Below are 22252 nucleotides of genomic sequence, written 5' to 3'. Positions count from 1 at the left end.
AGAAATGAGGAGCTGATACCAAGGGCTCAGGTAGAAAGAAAATGATGATGGCAACATATGAACAAAGGTGTTTGATACAATGGATGGATGTACGGATTGTGATAAGAGCTAAATGAGCCCCCAATAAAATTATTAAAAAAAGAAAACCACTGCTCCAATTCTCCAGTTGGTTTTAACTGTATACATTAGCACCATAAAAAAAAAAACCAAAACAACTTTGGCCCAATTCCAACTCACAGTGACTCCCATGTGTGTCAGAAGAGAATTGAACTCAAAGAAGTTTCAATTGCTGATGTTTGAGACGTAGGCCCCAGCGTGTGTCTTCTGGGGTGTCTCTGAGTGGACATGCCCCTCCAATCTTAGGGTTAGCAGCTGAGTGTGCTGACCATCAGCACCACCCACGTAGTCTGAGGCCTTTTAAGTCTCCCTGAGGGACCTGGAGAGGGCAGTGCCGTTCCTCGCACATCCCAGAGCTGTGGAGGGAACAGTCCTTTGCCCTATGGAGGAGCAGCTGGTGCAGGTGTGTCTACACCTTTCCCCACGAGGTTGGTAGCTGGATGGGGCCAAACAGCCGCTCGCTGCACCTGACACCGTTCAGTGCCCTCAACAGCCACAATATGAGAAAATGAGGAAGCGGGTGTGAAGTTGGCTTGCCACTTGCAGCTAGCCGAATTGTAGATGTGTGGGGTGCAGTTTTGCCTTCCCTCTGCCAGGCACTTGGCCTTTGCGGCTTATCCAGGCAGCTTGGCCCTCCCTGTCACTGGTGTCCCCCTCCGTGGCAGGAAGTCTGACTTCTTTCCCCTGCAGCCCCCATGACCCCAAATGCACAGGGCAACAAGGGCCTGCAGTCCCTGGACTGCTGCAAATGGCTAATGTTGAACTGTTCATCAAATGGTTGCATGTTCAAGTCCTCCCAGAGGCACCTTGGACACAAGACTTGATGTTCTAATTCCCCCAAATCAACCACCAGACACCTGCCACAGCACACTGTTTCTCCAGATGCACAAGGGGGTCACTGGGGCTTGGTGGCCCCTGGTTTTCTGGCTCGGGTTCTCAGCATTTCAGGATGTGGGCCATTGTTAGGTGCTACCCAGTTGGTTCCGACTCATAACAGTCCATATGACAGAGTAGAACCGCCCCCGTTGGGTTTTCTCGGCTGTGATGGTATGGGCGCTGGTCAGCAGCCCTTTCCTCTCGCAGCCTCCCTGGGTGGGTCAAACCCCTGGCCTCTGGGTGAGCAGCTAAGCGCTTCCCCACTCTGCCACCTGAGCCACTCTCAGGAGTGCAGACATGGAAGGGTCTTCTCAGACCCCCGTCAGTCAGCAGCATACCTTAGAAGAGCCGGACTCTTCAATGGCTCTAAGCTTTAGATATTGTCTGCTCTCACCTCATTTCAGAGTTGGAAACCCAGACCCAGCCCTGTCTGAGAGCAAGGCCACTCAGCTGTCTTCAACTACAGCAGTTTGCAGAAGGAACCTTGGTGGTGTAGTGGCAATCCAATGGGCTGCTTACCACAAGGTCAGTGGTTCAAAATCACCAGAAGCTCTGTTGGAGAAAGACGAGGCTTTCTATTCCCACAAAAAGTTACCATCTCGGAAACCCATAGGTGCATTCTGCCCTGTCCTGTAGGGTCTCTATGAACCAGAATCGACTTGATGGCGGTGAGCCTGGTTTAGCGGCGGAGTGGGCTTTGCACTGAGCTACTCATTGAAAGTACAGCTATTGAGGTTCTCAACCTTCCTCATGCCGCGACCCTTTCATACAGTTCATGTTCTGATGACCCCCCCAACCATAAAATTATTTTTGTTGCTACTTCATCACTGACATTTTGCTACTGTGATGAATTGGGCGACCCCTGTGAAAGGACAGTTCAACCCCCCCCCCAAAGGGGTCACAAACCACAGGTTGAGAACTGCTGGTTTAGCCAGTGGGCCGGTCTCCAAGGGGGTGGGGGCTTGGGGCGGGGCAGAGGAAAGCAACGATGTGCAAGGGAGAGGCCAGCAAGGGTGAGGAGTGTGGGCTGCCCCCAACAGGGCCAAGCCCTGCAGCAATGGCAGCCAGGTGGGCCTGGCCAATGGCAGGCAGAGGTAATTGTGGAGGCCAAGGGCAGCGAGAGGTAAGGGTGGAGGTGCACAGGTCCCTGCTTGCCTTGGACCAGCCTGGCTGTATGCATGCTCCACTTGATGGCTGGACCAGACTAGCTGGTACCGATGTTGACTACATGGGTGACAAAGTACAACGGCACCCCCTAAGGATTTTAATGACTGTGACCTTTCAGATGTCATGTGTTAGGACTTTCTTCCAAGGTGCACGTGGGTGGGCTAGACCCTCCAGTCCTTCTGTGAGCAGCCATGGGTTCGTGTCATTATGCATCTCTACCCCGCCGGGCCTCCCTGTTCTGGAAAGCTACTTAATAATAAAGGAAGAGGCTGCGGGGCTCAGAGGCGGCCATGCAAAGACCCGTGTGGTGTGGAGCCTTCTCGCTGTGAATGGAGTCATGGTGAGAGAGAGCCGCTCGCGGTGGCCCAGCTCCTGGTTGCATGGGCTGGGGCGTGGTTCGGGGATCTCTGCCAGTGATTTATTAATGTTCATGGGGGAGAGGAAAAAAAAGAACCCAGCATGGGTGGGATGGGAGAATACAAAGATTTATGTGAGCGCTAGATTTATGAGTTAGAAAAGTAGATCAAATTCGGGGCCAGCCGAATGGCCTTATGCCATCTCTCTAAATCATTCTCCTGCACAGCCTGGACGCCAGTGGCAGCCATTGGCTGTTCCTTCTCCGCCCTTGAGCAGTGCCACCCAGGGCCCCAGGCTGGCTCCCCACACAGTGAGCAGCTGGGAGCTCCTGGTGCGGCCATGCAACACAATGCAACTGCTCTCCCTCTGAGTCTTCACACTCCCCTCCTTCCTCCAGCCTCTCTCTGCCTTTGCGGGGGGGGGGGGGGGGGAGGGGGGGGCGGAGTTCCTGGGCCCCACCAGAAGATGTTACGTAACTGCCAGAGAGGGGAACAGGCAAGTAGGCTTCAGAGTTGCAAGTGGCCCCACTAACCAGGGACATGATGCCATTGGAGAGAGAGGAGGCGCTAGATCAATGATAGGACAATGGGGCCAAAGACGATGCCTTACCCCACTCAGTGGAGGCCACTTCCAACACATTTTTTCCTTTTTCTTTCTTTTTTGTGTGAAATGGGTTGCGAGTCAGTCTCATAGGACAAAACCTCATCTCTAGAAAATTCTTCTACAGAGAGCCAGAGCCCCTAGAGAGATGAGCTTAGCCAAAGGGGCCTGACGCCAGGAGGCTCCTGGGCAGACACGTAGGCAGTAATCACAGAACAGACGCTAGTGGGGGCTTGCCCTCCTTGTCCTCTCTTTTGTTCTCCCAAGATCTGCTCTCCTTTCCCTGAGCTTTCTAGAAGGAAAGAGTTTCCAACCTTCTCTTTAGTTTCTATCTCCTCCAAAGCCACTTAATAGTGTCAACGTGTCCAGCCTAGGGGCTCTGCGGCCTTAACTTTCCTTTTGTTGTTGGGAGATATTGCAGGGGATAGTCCATTTCGGATTTCCTTAATATATCCATAATCATATTCTGATTTGTGCAGACATATACATACTTCAAAGCTCCCAAACACCTCCCCAACACACACACACACACACACACACACACACACACACACACACCAGTCAACCCTTTTAATTTGAAAATCATCTTTCTTCATGTCCCTTAATATCCACTGTCTCTTCCCCTAGCAGAGATTCCCAAACAACTTTATCAGGGAGACAGAAGAACAGCCGCCATATACAGTGTAGAGATAGATGCTCCTTCTCCACGTCCCTTCCCTGGCTTAAAATTGGCCTAGGGATTCCCATTGATTTTGGAATTACATCCACATTCTTTAATATAATCAAGGATCCTCAATCTCTGGTCTTGGTCTCTCCTCTCTCTCCTTCCTTTCTTCGCACACGCTCTCCCTCCTTGTTCATTGCATTTCATTCTCAATGGTCTTTCCATCCCTTGAACCTGCCAAGCTTTTCCTGGCCCCCAGGCCTTTGCACTTACTGCTTATTCCCTTGGCCAGAAACACCCTCCACTAAGCTACACGTAAGGGACTTAGCAGGCTAGGCACTGTCCTGGTGGCACTGTTGGGTAAGCATCGGCTGGCTAGTCACAACCAAAATGTTGGTGGTTCAAATCCACCAACTGCCCCATGGGAAAAAGATGAAGTTGTTGGCTTCTGCAATGACTTACAGTCGCTGAAAACCTACACCAGGTTGCTGTAAGTTGGACTTGACTCAATGGCAGTTGGGCTGGTTAATTGGTCTATTACTGCTACCTCTGTAAAAATGCTGACTGGTGCCCTTTAGACCCTGAAAGATACGCTCAGGGACTCGTTTACCAAGAGAGCGGTGGTGATTGCCCCCACACTCATTCATGACACTGAAACCTGCTAACGACTATGATCACTTCATATAATGGCATGTTACCGAAACCTAAGAAATATGAATACTGAGAGGGAACTATTTTTACGGAACCCAGGATGAACGCTTTACAAAGACCCGCTAAAGATCAGTGATTAAAAATAGTATTAAGAGTGGGAGGGAAAACCATTAAAAACTGCCAAAACAGTAAAATTCCAAGATATTGCACTTAGACTGCTTCTTAAAGGGTTTGAGTTCCTGCTCTAATCGAAAGTAACTGGAATCAAAAGGTATGACAATGTCAAACAAGAACAGAACAGGCCTCCCCACCTGAAGAAAACTTCAGGTAGAAATTCAGACACATTAAAGGAAAGAAAAGGTGAATTCAGACATCAAATAACAGTGACCACAATATGAATTACCTACAGGTTAAAATCATTTTATAGGGCACAATAATGATTATATTAAAATAACAATACTAAAAAAATTAAAGGAATTCTTAAAGAGAACAAAGAAATCACTTTATTAAAAAAGGCATGCAACAACGACAGATGAATACAGTTAAGATAATGATCAAATAAAAGCAGATTTTAAATCTTGGGAATAAAATGTGAAGTTAAACAAAAACAAAGACAAAACAAAAAAACTTCAGAAATAGGACAAACCCTCACACAGTGACTCATCGGGACCCGTGTGGGTTTCAAAGACTGTGACCGCTCACAGGAGTAGAAAGCCCAGTCTTTCTCCCGCATAGCTGCTGGTGGTTTCGAACTGCCGACCATGTGGATTGCAGTCCAATTCCTAACCACTACACTGCCAAGACAAACCCTTGAGTTAAAACTCAAGAAGGAATTAATGAACTGGGAGATCCCTGAGGTATTCCCCCTGAACAGAATATGGAGAGACAGGGGAAGACCCCAGAGGAGCCTTGGTCTCTCATCTGTCAACTCAGGGAGTCTGAAGAGCATGAGCTGGATACCGGCTTCCCCACTGACTGACTAGCTGTAAGAAGCTGAGCCAACTGCTTCCCTTCTCTTTGCGCTCTCATCTGTAAAACGAACATATCAATAGGATCTGCTTCCTAGGATTGTTGTGAGAATTGGATATTAACATGTGTTCACTGTGAAGGGCAGGGCCTGGCATATTGTGAGTGTCCTAAGAAGTGGTGTTCTTAGGATGCCACTGATACCACTGTCATCATCAACACCGCCATCATCCATCATCGTCACCGTCATCATCATCACGGGCTCCTCCTTTCACGTCCCTTCTGAGCTACCATGTTCTAATCTTCTGGGACATTAGTACATGGGTGTGGGCATCCCCTTTACCCCTCAATTTCCAGAACTTCACAAAGGGCCAGGCACATAGTAAGTGCTCAATTATTATTTGTGAAATGAATGAATTTGCCTATTTTAAAATACAATATAGATCCTGAAAGAAAAATCATTTGTAGTCATAAAGTGAGCAACATGTTATCCACACAGACCAACAACAAAAAACCGAAAGTCACCTCTACACCCTGAGACCTCAATCATGGTGCCACCCCCTCAATTTCAATCCTATGAAATTCATGTTCTTGCTTTTTGAAAAAGAGTTTGAACTACTAAGTATGACTCCCTCCCACCCTTGTATTCTCAGTCCTCACTTACTGACTTGGTTAAATTCCAAAGACCAGGTTGTTATGCAAACATTGGCATTAGGTAAAACAGAAGATAACCACAGATCACAAAATGGCAAATGCATGCGTACATCATTATGTCACTGCCAGATCCCCTCATTACATAACGGCCAAACTCCTGGGTAGCCCAGCCCAGCCAAGGTGGCACACGGCCTTCACCATCACAGGTAGTTTTGCTCTTGCCTCACACCTCAGCATCACTTACTGCAGGAGGTACATCGTGAATGCGCAAAACACTGAGAGAGCAGATTGTGATTGCTGTCAATTTAAAGTGCCAGGTAATGAGATTAGTTTATAAATGAGGAACAAGCATATTTAGTTCTGCTTGCCATTAAACCTTTTATGCATGCCATTATACGGAGAAAATCTTATATATAAATTATCTTCTGAGCATCAGATTATGGGTGTTTCAGTTGCTTCATATCCTTGCAATACTTGGTATCGCTCCTGCTAGTTAGCCTTTCGGCAGGAATATAAGCTATCTCAGGATGGTCTTCATTTGCATTTCTCAGATGACTATTAAGGTCACGCACCTTTTTCACTTATTCCTTGGTCATTTGGATTCCAGAAAAGAGCAGTTAGAGTTCTTTTGAGCAAGTGCATTATTTGCCAAAGATTTTTTCCCAAGTGGCACTACTTCTTTGAAACAAACAAACAAACAAACAGGAATGTAGCTATTATCATGTCACACTTACACTGCACATTAATTTACAAGTCGTGCTCCATCTTGCCCTACTTTCCATTTCTTTCATGGGTATTCATCTTGCCTCCCCAACCGACAGTCGCCTTAAACACAGACTGTAACATCTGTTTATTCAGGAAAAACAAAACAAAACAAAAAACTCTTGCCTATTGAGTTCAACTACCACCCTGGAAAAATCCCATCCTCTATGGGGGCAGTGGAGGTTCTGTGGTACAATTTCCTGTCTGTCACGTGGGAAACCCAAGTTCCATCCCCAGTCAAAGCACCTCAAGTGGAAGCAGCAACTGTCTCTTCATGGATGTTGCCACGATGCTGAACAGGCTTAAGGGGCATTTTCAGACCCAGACAGACTAGCTAGAAAGGCCTGATGATTTGCTTCTGAAAATCGGTGCAAAACGAGTAGATCACAACGTCCTGATTCCACTCTGCATGGGATGGGTACTCGCCTAGAGTGTGAGTCAGGGGCCGGCACGACGCCAGCAAACGGCAATTCCAGCTATGTGTGTGTTTGCTGGACGCACAGCAAGACGCTGCATCCACCTGCAAGCAAGTTCAAGAGGAAGGAGCCCACGCATAAGAGTAAAATCTGAAAAGAGCCAAGAGTTGAAAGGCGCTTCTTAGAGGCTCTCTGGGGGGATGGGCACCTTCTCTGAGGACTGAGCCCTAGATGGACCGACTGGGTGGTAAAAAGTGTGCATCCCAGAACACTCCGTGCGCAGAGAGAGAATGATGAAAGCAAAGACGCATTTTCTGCGTGACTCACGCTGGGAGCTGCCCTTAATCCATCATTGCACTTCCTGCTCCAAGTGTAAACATTGTCTGTTCACTCACCAGCCTGCAGACAGGTGCTGGGACACCTAGCGGGTTAGTGACATCTGAAGCCAGGGCTGATTAAGAGTTTAGGGACATTATTAGAAAACTGTCCACCACCCTGGTCCAAGGTCCGAGCCCCTTCATGGAGGCACAATGAGCAAGCAGACTCTCAGGATGTTCAGCAAGAATAACCACCAGCCTTTCATGGAGCTCACACTCTGCTTCCTTATAATTTTCTGGAAAAGTGGTTGGTTAAACTCTGCTTGTTTTTCTATTTTAAAAAAGCTTTGTTGGAACACAGCCACCCTCCCCTGTGCATGTATTGTCTGAGGCACAGTTGCGTAGCTTCCGTGGAGAACATCCAATCCACAAAGCCTAAAATAGCTCTGTCTGGTTCTCTAAAGGGGAAGACACTCTGATCCCTTCTATTCCAAATGGTCAGTGTCAGCTTGAGACTGTGGCATGTGTCTAAACCGAGTCAATGTTACCTGCATCTGCCATAATGATGCTGATCGAAACATAGAGCCGCTTTGATTTACGCAGGACTGCTTATGTCCCTAGAGGTAGTCTAAGGGTTTTATACGCACATGTAATCAATCACCAACATTCGGAGGAGGAGGAGGAGGGTCATCTCTAATTTCCAGATAAGGAAATTGAGATCCCCAAAGACTCACTTCTTGTTCAAGGTCACAGTAATCATAAGTGGTGAACCTAGGATTCAGAGTCAAGCTCTCTGAATCTCAGGCTTATTCCCATAACCTGATACTCCCCTGCCTGCCAGTATGGTGGTCTTAAGCCCTCTTGGAACAGAGAGGCCTGCATACACACACACTGTGAATACATATATGCCTATAGTTCCCAAAATGTGACACGGATTGTTCACATGCATCCAGGCTCTTTTACGATGGGTTCTTTGAAGGCCCAGGTCAGGGACCGTGTAGAGGACAGTATCCCCTGCTCCTTGCCCTGTGGTTGGTCCATATCCAAGGACAACTTGCTGAGCCCACGCTGGCCTCAGACCTGCAAGCTTCACCCAAGGGGGCAGATTACCAAGAAGAGTTCCCAAGACCTAGGTGTGCCTAGGATGTGTCAATCATATCCAAAGAGTCCTGCACTGTAGATCAACACTGTAGATCCAAGAGGCCTGCATTGTAGATTCCTAACCATTGCTATAGGGAGGTTGGAGAAGGGTAACTGAGGGAAGTCAACTCCTTCTTTCCTGCCCCAATAAAGCTGCACATACAAGCCAGGGGCCCTCTGGGCCTCCGGGAGTGGATGCCTCTTTGCCAGGCTCTGCTTCTGAGATATGGTCAGTGACTGTCCAGGTGTACAAACATCTGGAAGAGCCACCAAGGAAGGAGGAGAGATCCTTGAGCTAGGTGAGCCCAAGGCTTCCAGAAATACAAGAAGGATTTCCACGCAGGGTCTCTGGTCTTCTAGCTCTGCCTCAGGCTCTCAGCTCTTGACCTCCAACGCGAAGGGAAGTCCTTTTTGATAAAAGGGAAGTCATTGATCTCGCAGCAAGGTCCCCTGATTTCATCACACCGCGGCGCCAGTTTCAGCATCATCTTCTGGAAGGGAGTGAGCCTCCCTTTTCTCCATCTGGTCCCTCACCAGCCCTCTCCCTGACAGACTTACCTTCACTGCCACGAGCATCTTGTCCTTGGTCGGGCTGAGGTTGTAGCACTCCGCCAGGAAGACCTTCCCAAAGGCTCCCTCGCCCAGTTCTCGCTTCAGCACGATGTCCCGTCTCTTTATGTGCTGCACATCTGTGGGAGGGGACAGAGGGGAAAGCAACAAGTCAGACCCAAGAGCGTGTCCTCCCTAAGAGGCACAGAGAGACAAGGGGCCAGCAGCATCCCGAGTGAGGAGGAGAGAGCCCCAGCTCCCCAAACCACGAAAACCGGCATCACATCCCACTGTGGTTGGAGAATCTGACCTGGGCTCTTCCGTCTCAGTCACCCCTGGCTCACCCTTCATCTCTCGCCACCGCCTGCTTCCCAGCCAGACACTAGTCTATACTAGATGCCACAGAGGTTCTGGTATCAATTTGCTATCATTTCAAATGCCTAGGGAATCCCCGCGGGAGTCTTTTAAAATGCAGACTGATTCAGTGGGTCTGGGGATCCAGCCTGCGCATCTGCTTTCCACACATGTGCAGGGGATGCTGAGGCTGTCGGTCTGCCAACTGGGTTCGGAACAGAAAGGCCTCTGGGGTAGGAATCAGGTATGAATCCTAGCTCTACCCCCTCGTTCGATCTTCGCCTTGGGGAAAGTTTCTTAATTCTAGACCCTCCATCTCCTCATCTGTAAAATGGGATTAACTCCAATACCCTTCTCACTGAGTTCTTATGAAGATTAAATGAGATCATCTATGCCCAGAGCTTGGCCAGTGTTCTAGGCAGGAAGTAAACGCACACCGGCTCTTACTGTCACATGTGGACGTAGCACATCTCACACAGTGACTTCTTTGTGATAGAAATCACTAACGGGTCTCTCAAACTAGTGGGGAGAAGCCTCTGCCTGACACTGCCCTGGTGGCGGAGTGGTTACTGCTACCCACGAGGTCTGCAATTTGCCAGCCACTCCCTGGGAGGAGGAGGGAATTTCTACTCCAGTGAAGAGTTAGTCTGGAAAACCCACAGGGGCAGTTAGACCCTGTCCTATGGGGTCACTATGAGCCAGAATCCCCTCGATGGCAGTGAGTTCGGTTGGCTTCCTACTTGACACACCCCTCCCGCCGCCCCTTCCCTCTGAGAAAAGACCCATAAGATCATGGCCAGGAAGGTCCAGAGACCACCCCAGGGTGCAGTCTCTGCAAAGCGAAGGCGGCTCCTGCTTCTGATGCTTTAGCAACCTGTGAAAGCCTGTCTGCCCGGAGTAAGCAGCGCTGCGAGCCCAGAGGCGCTCGGAAGAAATCGTGCATGCAGGGAACCAGTGATGAAAGGCAGGCATCCAGAGATCACTCAGTGACCATCATGACAATTGCTCAATGGGGCAGAAGCCCATTCAGCACCTGAACTCGGCTGAATAGCAGGACCTGAACCCCACAAAAGCTAAAGGCTCAGGGCCATGGCCGACGGTCCCCATGAAGGAGAGGCTGTGTGGTACTGTCCAGAAACCAGAAGGCAGTGGGTCGGGTGCTGGCTGGTTGGGGCGTCCCTTTCCCTATTACTGCTGTGTGGCATCGAGTTGGTTCCAACTACAGTGACCCTGCCAGGTGAAGAACTGCCCCGGGGCATTCCCTAGGCCACACCATGCTACAGTCGACCAGCAGCTCTTAGCTTCTCTCACCCAGCCATTGGCCTTGTACAATGGCTACTTCTGGTGGGCAACCTCACCATGTCATTTTGAAAAGGTCATTGGAGACTTAACCATTCAAGACTCCTTCCTTTCTCCCCCACATCTTTTTTTTAGTATTATTATTATATTTCCTAAGAAGCCTTTGTGACGTAGGTTAGCCATGGCGCTGCCCATTGCCAAGTTCAACCTCCCAGGAATTTTATGGGAGAAAGATGAGGCTATCCACTCTCATAAAGATTTATAGCCTGGCCACTGTAGGGGACAGTTTCCCTCTCTCCTACAGGGTTACTGGACATCCGAATCTTCTCCAAGGCAGTGGGTGGGTTATCAGTTGCAATGGACTTCTAGGCAGTGTGTTTGTTTGTTTGTTTGTTTGTTTGTTTGTTTGTTTGTTTTTCTCCTCTGTGTTCTTGTCATTCCCATAGTTTCTCAGATGACAGGCCCAGTACAGATCAGAGGGAGGCTATGACGCGCCAGTTCCCACCTTTGCGCATTCTGCGTCCATTTCTCTGCCTTGTGGGAGTGGAATGTATCCGTCTTTTAGGGGAAGGCTAAGGAGTCTCTCACTGCTAGAAAATGGGAGGCCGGGCCTCAAAGAAGAGGCCTGCTGTTCCACATGGCAGTCACCTCCACAGGTCCCATGCTGCCTAGGCCTGGACGCAGTCACGGCACTGGCGACAGCTACCTTTGAGCGGCCATGCCAGGCCCTTCCTGTGCAGGGGCTGATAAAGGTCAGGAAGTAATAAGGGCTTGGTCAACAGGTGGCTCGCTCCTCCAAGCAGTGCAGCCTTGGGGACTCCATGGATAAGACACGCGAGGAAGCCCCCCAGGTCCCTTTCTGGTCAAACTTCAACAGGGGTCTGGGGGGTTGTTAAAGGTGGACGGCACATGGAAAGCGATCTCCCTGCCTTTGCAGTTGCTGGGCCAGTTTTAAATCAGAGTGGATTCACAGAGCAGGGTTCTTCACTGCTGGGGCCGATCCCAGGCTAAAGCAGCATCTCTCGCAGAGGGCAACACCGCCTCCTGGGGGGCTGGGGAACAACAGAGGAGCAGACTGCGAAAGCAGATACCTACACTTTATTCTGGATCGTAGGCTATAATATAAAACTTATTGTCAGGGGAACACTGACTATTTTTTTTCCTGAAAAGGGAAAGTAGGACAAATTAGCTTGGGAGCTTTGGATTAAAAGGATGAGTAAATGAGCGAGGCTGTGAGCAGCCGGTGACACAGTAGCTAGACTCGGACTGCACAGGGTGCCAGAGGTCTAGTGTATCACTTGCTTAGCTCTTGATTAATAACTCTCTTTCTCTCAGATAAAAATAAAAATGGAAATGAGGATGGGAAGGTAGCAGTTCTACTTACTCGGGACCTGAGCTCTTGAATGTGACATTCATAAAAATTTAAGTCCTTTGAAATGTCGGTTGTATTTTGGGGTCTTCAACATGACTGATATGGTTTTAAGCCACTAGTGGGGAAGGGTCAAGTCTGAAGCCCCCAACTAGCAGCGAAGATAGGAACAGAACCCCCAGCCTGAGCACATGCCACCGTAGCCAAGGAGGGCAGGCAGAGGGTCACTTGGGGAAGGTCTCTCTTTCCCTATAACCCTCTGACTCAACCCAACCCGTCCCTTTCATCGGAATGGGGCAGTGGCTGTTGACTTGGAACGTGCAGCAGAACCACCTGCAAGATGTGTTACAGCGAGTCTCTCCAACCGCTGATTCTGATTCAGTAGGTCCAGGTTGGAGCCAAGGATGCTCATTTCCAACAAGTTCATAGATGATGCCGGTGCTCATGTTGCTGGTCTAGAATCACACTCTGAACACATTCAGAGCAGGATGATGGGGAAGGAGTCAGTCAGCTGCAGATGATGGCCACCTTCATGGCTTGGCTTCAACAAGGAGCATTGCCCACAAATAGGTAGTCATGTCACAGCTCTAGAAAGCCAGGGAGAAATTTCAAGTCCTGGATCTTCTTCAGAACATCCCCTGGCCAAGCTGTGTGATCTAATTTGGATCAAGTTCTCTCCTGGAGCATAAGTGACCGACTGTGACGTGGGCAATGTAAGTCAATCCAAACCACTTGCTGTTGAGTAGACTCTCACTCACACCAACTGCATGTGAGGCAGAGCAGAAACGTGTTCTGCATGCTTTTTAATAGTGGCTTTTAACTAAAGTAGATTGCTCAGGCCTTTCCTCTGAGGGGCTAGTAGGGAGATTTAAACCCCCAACTTTTGGGTCAGTGGTCAAATATGTTAGCCATTTGTGCCACTTAGAGCCTCCTAATAGACATCCGATTTTCTTGATTTCTTAGGCAGCAACGCACTGGACACATCTATACAAAGGTAAGGTAGTATTCTATCCTTTCCTGGGTCCCTGAGTCCAGCTCTAAGCTGGTGGGCCTCACTGGCTTCACTGCCTCAGGTGCAAAAGGAAGTCAGGGCTACTTCACAAGATCAGGCCCCTGTTTTCCAGCTGTGGGGTCTGGTTCATACCTTTTTATAAAAGAAGAGTTTTATTTACATATAATTCACATATCATGCAATTGAATAGTTTGTGCACATTAAGAAGAGTTGCGTAGTTATAACCAACATCAATTTTAGAACATTTTAAACATTGTTCTTGTATTCACTGATGTTAACTCCCCATTTACCCCCATCCTCCTATACCATGTCCCTAGATAATTATGAATCCATTTACTGTCTCTCTAGATCTTACCTATCCTGGACTTTATAAACAGAAAAGCATACAAAACAAAAACAAACAACACCAATGAAAAATTCCAACATCAAAGACAAGATAAAGCAAATAAAAGTTTCAATGAAAAAACATCAAAATATATTGAAAACTGGAAACAACATTTAAATGGGCCAAAGGGAGATCAGATGACAAGGCATTACATTTTAGCCTAGCCATGGCGGCCATGATCCACTTTACAATGCACTCTGATAACAAGGCTATCCACATGCCTGTACCATGGCCAGAGGGGACTGACTGATCAGAGGGTTACCACGCATGGGGACCCAGCAAGTGCATTTTGTTATCCAGAGCCTTCTGCAAACCTGTTGCTCAGAAGTTAAGTTCTATTATCATCCCCTCCTCGGGATTTGGATTTTATTATTTATAATCCTTGGATCACACAGGCTGGTGTACTTCTTCCTTGAGGATTTAGCTGACACCTCACTTAGATTGCTATTTGTTTTTTAATTTAAAAAATCCTTTAAGAATCCAGATACTTTGCTTTCTGATAGCCAGGCACCCTCTGATTTTTCACCTGACTTTGTGACAGCATCCATTTCTTCAATGATTTCTTTATGATGACAAGTATTGAGGATGGCACTGTCATAAGAACTAATTGTCCTTAGATTAGGGCTACAAGTAAGTACAAGCTCAAAATGCAGTCATATAATCTATGGTTTATATATTTCCCTGGTTCATTTCAGAGACAAGATGATCACTTTACTGGAGAAAATTATATACTATAAGGCAATTGTATTGATAATGTCACTAGCCAATGATATAGCACTTAAAACACTGTTGGTGAAAAGAAATTAAACATGTATTAACGAAACATGTATTAATTAAACACAGTCTTTTGTGTTTTAGGCCACAATACACAGATCATTGACTTGTACAGATTAAAAATTTAAGTGACTAGACACCATTTACACAAACAATGAAGACCAGAGATGAGAAGGAAAAACAGTTACACTCAGTCCCATAAGGAGAAACATGGCTGTTAGACTCCGATGTTGAGCGAATGGCAGGTTTGGGCACACCAATGAGCTCCCTGTGCTCTCCTTCCTACATTGGCTCCAGGAAAGAAGCTGCTCAGTGCTGTTTTAGAGCCTCGAGACATATTGGTATATGGGGTAGCCGTCCATACAGATATCATTTACTATTTGCATTTGGCCCCAAATTAGCCTCTCCCTACCACAGCCCCAAAATTCCTTGTGGAGTCACTTCTGATCCCCATGCCCCAGAAGAAGTTCTCTCCTAAGAGTGGGTTTATGGTGGCCTGGAGCCCATTTGCATTTCCCATCCCTCACTTGTCCCTGGACTGGAGGTAGCTGCCTCCTGCCCTGGGCAGCTTCCATGGCCCTTTACATAGAGTAAGTAGAGGAGCCCGGGGGACACTAGGTTAGGCCATTTGGGGACTGTAGGCCATGTTCAAAGCCCACAGTTCCCAAATGCTCTCTCTGCTGACCAGGCACCGCAGCTGCTGCTAGGCCTCTGGCTCACCGGAAGCTGGTGGTGGTTGGGAAAGGGCGCCGTGGACTTTGCTTCTACTTGTCTGATGCTTTCGGGTCCACCGGCGGTTCTTGCGGCACAGTGGGGAGCGGGGAAAGGAAGGATATACAAAATGAACGGCAGATCTTTTGTTTTGAGGGTGCCCAATTAAGAGAAGCTACGACTACTAACTATTTACTATTTCTATGCGCTCTTTGCGCTTTTTTTATGACATGTAATCTCAATATCAGATGATATGACCCAATATCGGGTTTCTAAAATGGCAAATCTTGACAGGTGCAGATGGCCCCCTCTGACATCTGAGCAGTGGCTGGGGGGGTTGAGTTAACAACCTTATAGTTAGAAGCCCAACCCCTAACCTAGAGTCCCCCGGGCTCCTCTGCTTAATCTATGCAAAGGGCCATGGAAGCTGCCCAGGGCAGGAGGCAGCTACCTCCAGTCCAGGGACAAGTGAGGGATGGGAAATGCAAATGGGCTCCAGGCCACCATAAACCCACTCTTAGGAGAGAACTTCTTCTGGGGCATGGGGATCAGAAGTGGCTCCACAAGGAATTTGGGGGCTGTGGTAGGGAGAGGCTAATTTGGGGCCAAATGCAAATAGTAAATCATATCTGTATGGACGGCTACCCCATATACCAATACATCTCGAGGCTCTAAAACAGCACTGAGCAGCTTCTTTCCTGGAGCCAATGTAGGAAGAAGAGCAAAGGGAGTCAATCGGTGCACCCAAATCAGCCTTGGTTCAACACTGGAGGCCCGTAAAGAACCTGGGAGATCATTGTCATGGTGTCCTTTTCACAGATGAGAAAAGTGAGGCAGGGGTAACTTTCCCAAGTTCACCAAGATGAGCGTCCTTTGCTTGGGCCTCCAAGATGGCCTCCAAGATGTGTTCTTAGGGTTGCGCTAGTCTCCCCCTGCGTCGTCCTTCCCGACTTCGTTGTCAATGAGATGACCTGGTCCCTAGAGACAGGGTCAGCAAAGGGCAACTCTGGAGCAATGAGCCTGGGAAATGGCTGGTGAGTCGATCCCACTTCTGATGGGCAGAAGCCTATTATTTGGGTCCTTGTGTGTGCTTATATTTAGATCACATGGCGCTGTGCAGAGCTGCCTCTGGTGAAGGCACCTGACCCACCATGCCACAGAGTGATTGCTTTTCCCTAGGAAGATAGGGCATCAATCTCCTTTAACTGCCTGTCTGCTGGCCCAGCAGAGTCTGGGTCACAAGGCCCAGGCGTCGGGGCACTGGAAGGGGATGGATCCAAAGGGTGCTGAGGCAGGTCACAGGAAGACCTCCCAATCGCCAGTGATGAGCGGCTGCTGGAGAGAGCTGGGGCTGGGCTTTAATTGGGAGATGTCTTGGGGAAATGAAAAAGGTTTCCAGAATCTTCTGGCCTGGCTGTTCCCTGAGTCCTGTCTGCCAGGGAGGCTTCAGAAGATCACACCAGAGAGAGCCACCTGTAGATCTTCTCATTCCCATCGATCCGCTGGTTTATCCGAGAGAAGTCAAGAATAGGGGTTTCGGTCTTTCAGTGACTGCTCCTAGAACTCTCCCTCGGAACTGGGGACTAGGATAGGTAGTCCTTATGTCTGGGCTTCACTTCTGGGAGGCCTTCCAGGCCTGCAGCAAGCATGATCCAGAGCGGCATTCCCAAAGCAAAAGCATGAGCAGGTACCTACGTAGGTAAGAAGCCTGCAGACTTGTAGGTAGATGGTGTGTCACCGCTCTTCCTGCCTCTCTTTAACTGTGCTTTCTTGTCTCAGGTGCAAAGAGAGAGTCTCACAGTGCCTTCCGTGACCAACGTAAGATCACTGGAGAGCCAGCTCTCGCCAGAGACATGGTAGGCATGAGCTACTCAGCCCTGAACAGAGATGAAGCAGGCCCACAAAATCCACAAACCAGTCTTGCTGAAAGCAAAAGACTCTGAGAAAAATACAAAGCAAAGCAAAACCAAACCAAACCCACGACAGTTCTATCTTTTAATCCTGACCTTGCCACTAACCGTGTCTTCTTCTCACCAGAAAGTGTCTGTAGAATGGGAGTGTGCACGCCTACTTAACAGCATTGTGAAGACGGTTGCTTGATAGTTTTCTTTGTGTGGGGTGGGGTGGGGGGGGGGTGAGATCATAGAAAATAAAGGACATATTAAACATTCAAGAAAAGACGGTTTCCTTCTGGTCATCAAGATTTTCAAATCAACTCAGGGTTCAACGCACTGGCTACCAAGACAGATGCTTGGAAGAAACTTGAGAAAGGATGATGAATCACTCCTGAAATAAAGTGGCATGAGGTTGCCTGCGGGTGAGCCAGTGCTGGCTTGGGGTCGCCAGCAGTCTGTCCAAACCTGCCGTCATGACGTCTGACCTCCTCCGCCTTCAGAGTCCAAAGTAGTTTGCAAGAGGAGGCTGGTCCAACCATTAAATCAAGAGCTTGGGCAGCAGAGACAGCCACCTACTAAAGATTGGCATTGATTAGAAGAAGGAAGCCAGATTTCCCAGGGTCTGCGGTAATCAATAATGGTGATCTTGGCTCTATTCTATGTCAAGCAGCAAGCTTAGTCCCCAAAGAGGGAGAGCCCATCAGGGTCAGGCCCAGCAAGACCAACAGAAATTTATTTGCCACCTCAACACGTTGGCTCCTTACTGTCCCCAGAGGCCTAATGATCATGGCCCAAGAGACTCAAAGTAGGCCCCTGCAGTACCCCATGGACGTGGCCAGTGCTTTCTGAGCTCAGACTGCTCCCCTTTTCCCCTAGCCCCTGCTCAGACCTCAAAGTTCTTCCTCCGTGGTTACCATCTCCCTCCACTTGGTGCTTATCTATTCACCTGTCGCTAGCTGTGCCCTTACTAATGAGAAACAGAACTGCCATTGACGGAGCGCTGAGCCCAGCCAGGCACGGAGCCTAGGAAGCCCCTGGCAGTACACAGTGTCAGTGCTTATCACAATTCTGCCCCATGCCCGATGCTATCACCCGGCGCGAGAGGGGTGAGGGCCTTCGCGCACGGAGGTCTAAAGGCATCTGCCCACGAGGGTCCAGCTTCTGGGACTGAAAACGCAGCCTTCTGGGCTCTCGTGTCTGTTATGAGAAGATTTATCGGCCTCGAGTCATTATGGCCCCTTCCCCTCGCCTCTGCAAGCCCAGAGGGATTCCACGTTTAGAGTCGCTCACTGTGTTTGTTGGCCGAGAGGTTGGAGGTTAGAATTAATTCACCCAGAGGCCCCTCCAAAGACGGGACTGGCCACCTGCGGCCGGAGGATCAGTCTTCTATAAACCCTTTAAAGAGGGCCTATCCTGCCCACACAGGGCAAGCAGGAGCCAGGGTTGTCTAGATGGCTACTAATTCCAACAGGGTGCTACCTGGGAACCCAAAATGTCTAGAAGAGCTGAGCCATTGCGTGATGAAACCCACCCTTACTGCCCACGACCCCCACCCCTTGGCACGACATGAGCAACGGGGATTCCTTCCGGAGTTGAGAATCCCGCCAGAAGGCAGAAATCCAAGACCTCAAACTCACATGGAAGACCAGAGGGCCGTCCAGCCTCGGGGGCTCTCATGTTGTAAGCTGAGTCCTGTGGGTATCCGTGTATAAGGAGCAGGAGGACATTCTTGGCAGGGAGGGAAGATGGAGCAGGCAGCGGATGGGGACGGGAGGATCTCTGAGAAGCGTGTGTTTTCTTTGCACTAGTCAGACCCGAGGGTCTCGGGCTGCCAAAATGCTCCGAAGAAAACATTAATTTAATACCGCATGTTTAATTACACATGAAATGGAATGTCTTTAAATGGAGAAGAATAGCATTCCCAGAGCTCCAACTGGGGCTTTTTGAAGTGGCGGGAAAGAGACAGAGAGCCAGTTCTGAATCTTTGAGGGGGAAGAAGACTGCTGAGAGGGCAGGACCCCAGCCTTTCCTACTGGCAGGAATTTCTGCCTCCCATGACACGCAGGAATGTCTGCTCTCACTGCTTTTCGTGGTTTCCCTGTTTGTGTTTCAGCCTAAGCACAGGAGCAGGAGGACACACTGAGCGCATGTCCCTCTGGTGCAGCGTCAGAGCATCGCCAGGTGAGTATGTTTCCTGGCCTGCCCCAAATTCTTCGCAGGGGTATTCGGCCAACCCTGCCAGCCCTGAGGACAGGAGGGCATCGTCTGGCCAAACCTACTTGCAAAGCGATTTCCGAAGTTTGACAAATGGTTTTTCTGAAGGGGGGGCTCAAGTGAAAGACCAATGTCAAGTGTGAGATGTGAGGCTGTAAGCTAGGCTTAACCCAGGGTCTAACACAGAGTAAAAACAAAAACCAGTTGGTGTCGGGTTGATTCTACTTCATGACGATGCCTCGTGCCTTAGAGTAGGGCTGTGTCCCATGGGTTCAATGCTCATGGTCTTTCAGAAGGAACTCAGCAGGCCTTTCTTTGAAGGGAACTCTGGATGGTTTTGACTCACCAATCTCTTCGTTTGGTAGCTAAGCACTGCACCATTTGGACCACCCAGAGAAGACACACACACACACACACACACACACACAAACACACACACAAACACACACACACACAAACACACACAGATATTTTATGGATGAATGAATCCATAAATGAAAACACCCTCTGAGCTCCTGCTAAAGTCTGTCGCAGGGAGACCACTCCAAGAATGGAATGAAGGAAAACGCTGGGGGAGTCATATAAAGAAAGAAGATGAGTGAGAATGGGAGAGGGTCCAGAAGTCTTCCAAGAGTGGACTGATTTTGATCTGGGATTCAAGACTGGTCCTAGGAAACTGGATCACATCGAGCCAGGGCAGTGCTGTGACCAAGGTCTGAGATCCGCCCCCCGCCCAGGCTCCACCACCTCGGGCTTCCACACAATGCTAGTTCCTGTAGAGCTCTAGAACACCAGAGCTCCGCTCCAGCCTATGTGTGCACCCGGAGGCTGGAGGTAGCGGTCAAGAATCCAGAGACACCGTGTTCCCACCAAGATAAATAAATAAATAAGACACCCTGCTGTTTCTGGAAGCAGTGCAGAAAGAGGATCAGCAGAGGACTATCTGTTCTGGGGCCTTTTCCAGCTCACGTTTCCTGACATAAAGGAGCCCAGAGAGTGAGGTTAACGTTCAGATGTGTCCCTGCCCCCAGATGCAATGCCTCTGGGCTTGACCACTGGGAGTTCCCACGTGTCCTGACATTACAGGGCTCCACACATCACCTCCAGAATCATGCCTGCCTTCCCATGCCCACTGCTTTCTCTCCCATGCCACACTGGCCCTTTCCATGGCGGGAAGACCTCCCTGGCTCTCATTAAGCATGGGCTTACAGAGCCAGTAGAGAGCAAAAGGACTCCCCATGGAAAGCCATCTGGAACTGAGAAGTTAGGTGCTGAAAGACAAAACTCAGACTCCAGCTGAGACTGTCCCTCCATCCACTTGCCTAGCCGCTCCCCGCCCCACATCACCCTCCTCCTCTCGTTTGGCCTGGATGTTTCCTGTCCCACCGGACAGTGACAAGCCCTTATTCAAAACGTTCACACAGGGCTCGTTCTGCAATGTAGTCATGTCAGGAGCCCTTCTTCTGCATTCTTTGCCCAGAGACCCGTCTTTGCTTCTCAGGCTTGGCATCAAACTCTGTGCCCTAAGTCTTTCCTGTGTGACGCCACCATGGTTGTCTCATCCATGAACACAGACTATCATGTCTTCAAGGTTGCTCAAGCCCCCTCTAGTGCTCTGGGACAAAACCTCTCCTGCGGGGTGCCCTGGGGTTGTGAGAAGGTAGCATCATGCAGGAAGCTTTAAGGCCCATTGGATGAGCCCTGTGAAGGTCACTAGGTGAAACCAAGAAGAGCAGACGTGAGGATCTTAAGTATCCATTTGCTGAACTTACCATTGGTTTTTATAACCCCTGGCCACTTCAATGTCAAAATACTGAACACTTTCAGGCCAGAGGGGGAAAGGGCATTTTGAGACTTGTGTAGTCAAAGGAGACCCTCTATCCACATTTATAGAAACACAACACACGGGAATAAAAAGAACGAGAAAGGACAGACAAGGCTGTAAATAAACATTAGCGATAGAGCAAGGGGCACGAGGAAGAGATTAGCTTTGGAATAAGACAGAACTTGGCATAAATTCACCTTCGCATACACATACTAGGAGATGGGAATCATGGTTCGGTAAACCAGCCATAGCCTTGTTATTTTCATGAGTGGACTTCAGGAAGTACCCAGCTTGTTGACATTGCATGAAGGTTTAATATTTTGTGGAGTGATGAGTTTGAAGCATGTGTGAATGAACTTATGACTATAAAGTTCTTTTATCCATCAGTTCCTGTCTTCCAACTACTTGCCAACTACTCCAACCTGTTCAATGAGATGTGTTTTTTTAGAGTATCTATTGTATGGCATTGTGGGATATCAAGATGAGATAAGAGATATTAAGCACATAGTAGGCATTGGTTGAATAGCATGTCCCAGAAGGTAATGCCCAGCTAGACCCTCAGGGCATGACCTTATTTGGAGCTTTGCATAATCAGTTATGATGAGGCTGTACTTCATGAGGGTTGGCTCCCCGAACCCAATGTCTAGTAGGCTGATAAGAAGAGGAAACACAAAGGGACTCAGGGGAGAACAACAACCTGTGGAGATGAGGACAGAGATTGGGGAGAAAGATCGAAGTGCAGTGAATTCAAAGTGGGCTCTAGAAGGCAGGAGGGATCCATGGCAGATAATCTCCAGAATCTTGACAAATCTGTTCATAAAGAACCAACCTTACAAACACTTTGATCTTGAACTCCTGGTCTACAGAAGTATGGCAGGACAATTCCTGGTGTTTGAAGTCAGACAGTTTGGGGGCAGGTGGCTATGTGGGCCCCAGTACTAATATAGCACACAACATACACTGGTTTCAAGGCAAGACCTCCAGTCTCTGGCCAGATGTTTTAGAATCTTGATGGTCAGGTGAAAGTTTCATAGGTTAACCAGACTGACAGGCTGTTTATTTTCTGTCTGAGTGCACACTGTAAGTACATGCTAACCCGTCTGTATCCGAACTATTTATCCCCTAGTATTTAATCTTGCTGGGCCCCACTTTCTTTATCTCTACATGGAGATTATTTT

At 48.8% G+C, this 22252-nt stretch overlaps 1 protein-coding gene across 4 annotated transcripts in view; it reads right to left on the bottom strand.

The window, feature by feature from the left end:
* NTRK3 (neurotrophic receptor tyrosine kinase 3) overlaps nucleotides 1-22252 on the bottom strand; it is a 470484-nt gene that overhangs the window by 72545 nt on the left and 375687 nt on the right. For all 4 annotated transcript variants that reach the window (XM_075557452.1, XM_075557453.1, XM_075557454.1 and 1 more), the window contains one exon: nucleotides 9246-9376. In XM_075557452.1, the coding sequence (XP_075413567.1) occupies nucleotides 9246-9376 (131 nt within the window). The remainder of the gene's footprint in view (nucleotides 1-9245; nucleotides 9377-22252) is intronic.

The sequence above is a fragment of the Tenrec ecaudatus genome, chromosome 9 (assembly GCF_050624435.1).
Source record: "Tenrec ecaudatus isolate mTenEca1 chromosome 9, mTenEca1.hap1, whole genome shotgun sequence".
Taxonomy (NCBI): Eukaryota; Metazoa; Chordata; class Mammalia; order Afrosoricida; family Tenrecidae; genus Tenrec; species Tenrec ecaudatus.
Note: the sequence above shows the minus strand (reverse complement) of the source record. Positions and strands in the feature narration are given on the sequence as shown.